General features: G+C 42.4%; 1 protein-coding gene across 1 annotated transcript in view; it reads right to left on the bottom strand.

The window, feature by feature from the left end:
• Positions 1-3,355, bottom strand: part of LOC101861622 — a gene marked incomplete in the record, with an annotated part of 21,986 nt that overhangs the window by 7,547 nt on the left and 11,084 nt on the right. Inside the window, 2 exon segments of the mRNA XM_035972922.1 lie at positions 174-350; positions 1,217-1,391. Of these exon segments, the coding sequence (XP_035828815.1) occupies positions 174-350; positions 1,217-1,382 (343 nt within the window).

The following is a 3,355-nucleotide window of genomic DNA, read 5'->3' as shown; positions in this document are numbered from 1 at the left end:
ATCTATCTATCTATCTATCTATCTATCTATCTATCTATCTATCTATCTATCTATCAATCTATCTATCCATCCATCCATCCATCCATCCATTCATCCATCCACCTATCTATCTAGACAGAAGTCTGCAATTTTCTAGGGTAACGAGCAGTGATAGTTGACAGAGCCACGCCTACCTCCCAGGCTGTGAGCCACGCCCACATAGTTCTCTCCCTTCATCCCCGCCTTCTGCAGCTTGTCGAAGGCCCCCCTCATGGCGGCCGGAAGTTGCAGCGGGTTGGGCGTGTTGAGGGTGTAGTTTCCGGTCAAGGCCACCCACAGCCGGATGTTTGTGGCTGCCTGGATGGCTCGGCCTGTGGGCGGGAACAGATGAGAGATTATAAAACAGGTGATAGAGTGGAAAACCGATGACAGAGTTGATATGGCAAAGATAAAAGTACCAAATGACCTTTTTTTATAAAAAAAAAGGGGGGGGGGGTGAGGGGGAGAGCCTCTGTAAATGGCAATAACTCGGTGATCTTTTCACCAATTTCAACTGAACTTTAAGAAACAAAATTCCGTCAAGGCGACTTGTAAGTTGATAACCATTGTATTCAGAAAAACAAATTAAATAGCAGGTTGGTTGTTGGTTGTTGTTTTTTGGTGTTTTTTCGTATTGTTTTATTCCATGGACTTTTTTTTCTTGCTTGTTATTTATATGACAAAGAGAGTATTCAAGTACATCCATAGATTCAAGATCTTGTCTCTCTCTGTGCTAGGGCAGTGGAGAAGGGGATGTGTGGAGGGGGAGGGAGAGTGGTGGTGGGGGATGAACCAAAACATCTCTCAAAACAAAGTCTGTACAAATGTGTGACTCTCTACAAAGTACGACTTTTCTACAAAGGTGAAACTCTTGACAAAAATACGACTTTTTTACAAAGGTGAAACTCTTAACAAAAATACGACTTTTCTACAAAGGTGAAACTCTTAACAAAAATACGACTTTTTTACAAAGGTGAAACTCTTAACAAAAATACGACTTTTCTACAAAGGTGAAACTCTTAACAAAAATACGACTTTTCTACAAAGGTGAAACTCTTAACAAAAATACGACTTTTCTACAAAGGTGAAACTCTTAACAAAAATACGACTTTTCCACAAAGGTGAAACCCTTTACAAAGTTACAACGTTTCTACAAAGATGAGTTTCCGTGTCATGGTGACAATTTCCCCTAACTCACCAGTCTCCTCATAAGCCTTGCCGTCAATGCTGGCACCCGGGACAAAGATAACCGCTGCCTCTGGTCCTGAGCTTCTGATTGGTGGAATGATGCATGACGTCACCGCCAGACTTTGACCAATGAACAGCGCCGAGAACATGGCGGCGAGGAGGAGGAGGGAAGTCATCGTGGATGTCTGTAGTCACACAAGGAAATGTTAGTGGAAACTACAGATAGATCTGTCGGTCGTTACACAAGGAAATGTTAGTGGAAACTACAGATAGATCTGTCGGTCGTTACACAAGGAAATTTTAGTGGAAACCACAGATAGGTCTGTCGGTCGTTACACAAGGAAATGTTAGTGGAAACAACAGATAGATCTGTCGGTCGTTACACAAGAAAATGTTAGTGGAAACCACAGATAGATCTGTCGGTCGTTACACAAGGAAATGTTAGTGGAAATCACAGATAGATCTGTCGGTCGTTACATTAGGAAATGTTAGGGGAAACAACAGATAGATCGGTCGGTCGTTACCCAATGAAATGTTAGTGGAAACCACAGATAAATCTGTCTGTAGTCATAGTAGGGTCTGGTTTGGGTGCAATTTCAATTTCTCCTAAAAAGTATAGGTGGTTCTGTTAGCTCCGCATAATATGACGATTGGAATATATTCTTCTTGTTGTTTGTGGGCTCTGATAGTGTGCATTACTCAGGCATAGTTAATGTAAACGACAGGGAGATATTTCTGTCGTTCCTGTACATGTTTATCACACGGGGAATTTAGCCAAGTGAAAACCATGAAATATCTTGTTTGTTGCTGTTGTAGCTGTGCCTGATGGTGATGATGGTGATGGTGGTGATGGTGGTAGGTGTGTTGCTGCTGTGCCTGATGGTGGTGGTGGTGGTGGTGGTAGGTGTGTTGCTGCTGTGCCTGATGGTGGTGGTGGTGGTGGTGGTAGGTGTGTTGCTGCTGTGCCTGATGGTGGTGATGGTGGTGATGGTGGTAGGTGTGTTGCTGCTGTGCCTGATGGTGGTGGTGGTGGTGGTGGTAGGTGTGTTGCTGCTGTGCCTGATGGTGGTGGTGGTGGTGGTGGTAGGTGTGTTGCTGCTGTGCCTGATGGTGATGGTGGTGATGGTGGTAGGTGTGTTGCTGCTGTGCCTGATGGTGGTGGTGGTGGTGGTGGTAGGTGTGTTGCTGCTGTGATTGATGGTGGTGGTGGTGGTAGGGGTGTTGCTGCTGTTGTCTTAACAGATGAATATTTTTGTAAACACCTCTGTAAGCTGTATTCTTTAAAAAATCCTTAATTAAAACTAATTAAAAAACCCTACTGGGTTGTTTTCACAGATTTTAAAAGGTTAACAGATGGGGCAATATCGCTTTTAAACATAAGTCTGTCATATTCTTTTTTCTAATCTCGACATTATGCTTATTGAACGCATGCTTTAGGAACCTATAAAATTAAATTGTTATAACGAGTTTTGCCACAAAAAAGTGTTAATGGTGAGCTGTGACGTAGCACACATACGTATACAAAATGTGTGTGAGAATCGGGAAGTGCTGAGAGCAATCATATTTTCTACTTGACAGATATTTATAGTATTTTATATAGATCTAAACTAAGGAAGAAAAGTTTTTAAATCCAGCCTAAATTGTTGTGGAAAAATGTGATAAAATTTAGACAAATTGATACACACTGTTGTGCAAATTGTGGGTGACATTGATTCACCCGTTAAAGAGATATTTGAGGTTAAGTTGCGCCACGAATTTTTGACCGCACTTTCGTCCTTCCAATGAATGTTGCAAAGGTCACTTTCAATGTTGCCCCAAGTTCACCAATTGGTAAAAGTAAATTTACAACTACTGGTGAGAGAAGCTTTTGTGATCTGTCGTACCCAGGAAGCCCCGCCCACAACTCCTACACAAATGGTGAGTGACGTGACTGGTCACTGTTTACCCCGCCCACGACAATGGACACGTCAACACTAACCCGCCACAGAAGCGTCGCTCGTTCACCGAGTGGTGATAACCCATTTGTTTGTTTTACTACTGTATTCGATCTTCCGAGACTTGCACGAAATCAAAATTTTAAAATAATAAAACTAACAACTAAAGATTTCAGGCTGAATCCAAACCCAGATACGTCGTATTTCACTACACT

Source organism: Aplysia californica, unplaced genomic scaffold, assembly GCF_000002075.1.
Source record: "Aplysia californica isolate F4 #8 unplaced genomic scaffold, AplCal3.0 scaffold00910, whole genome shotgun sequence".
Taxonomy (NCBI): domain Eukaryota; kingdom Metazoa; phylum Mollusca; class Gastropoda; order Aplysiida; family Aplysiidae; genus Aplysia; species Aplysia californica.
Note: the sequence above shows the minus strand (reverse complement) of the source record. Positions and strands in the feature narration are given on the sequence as shown.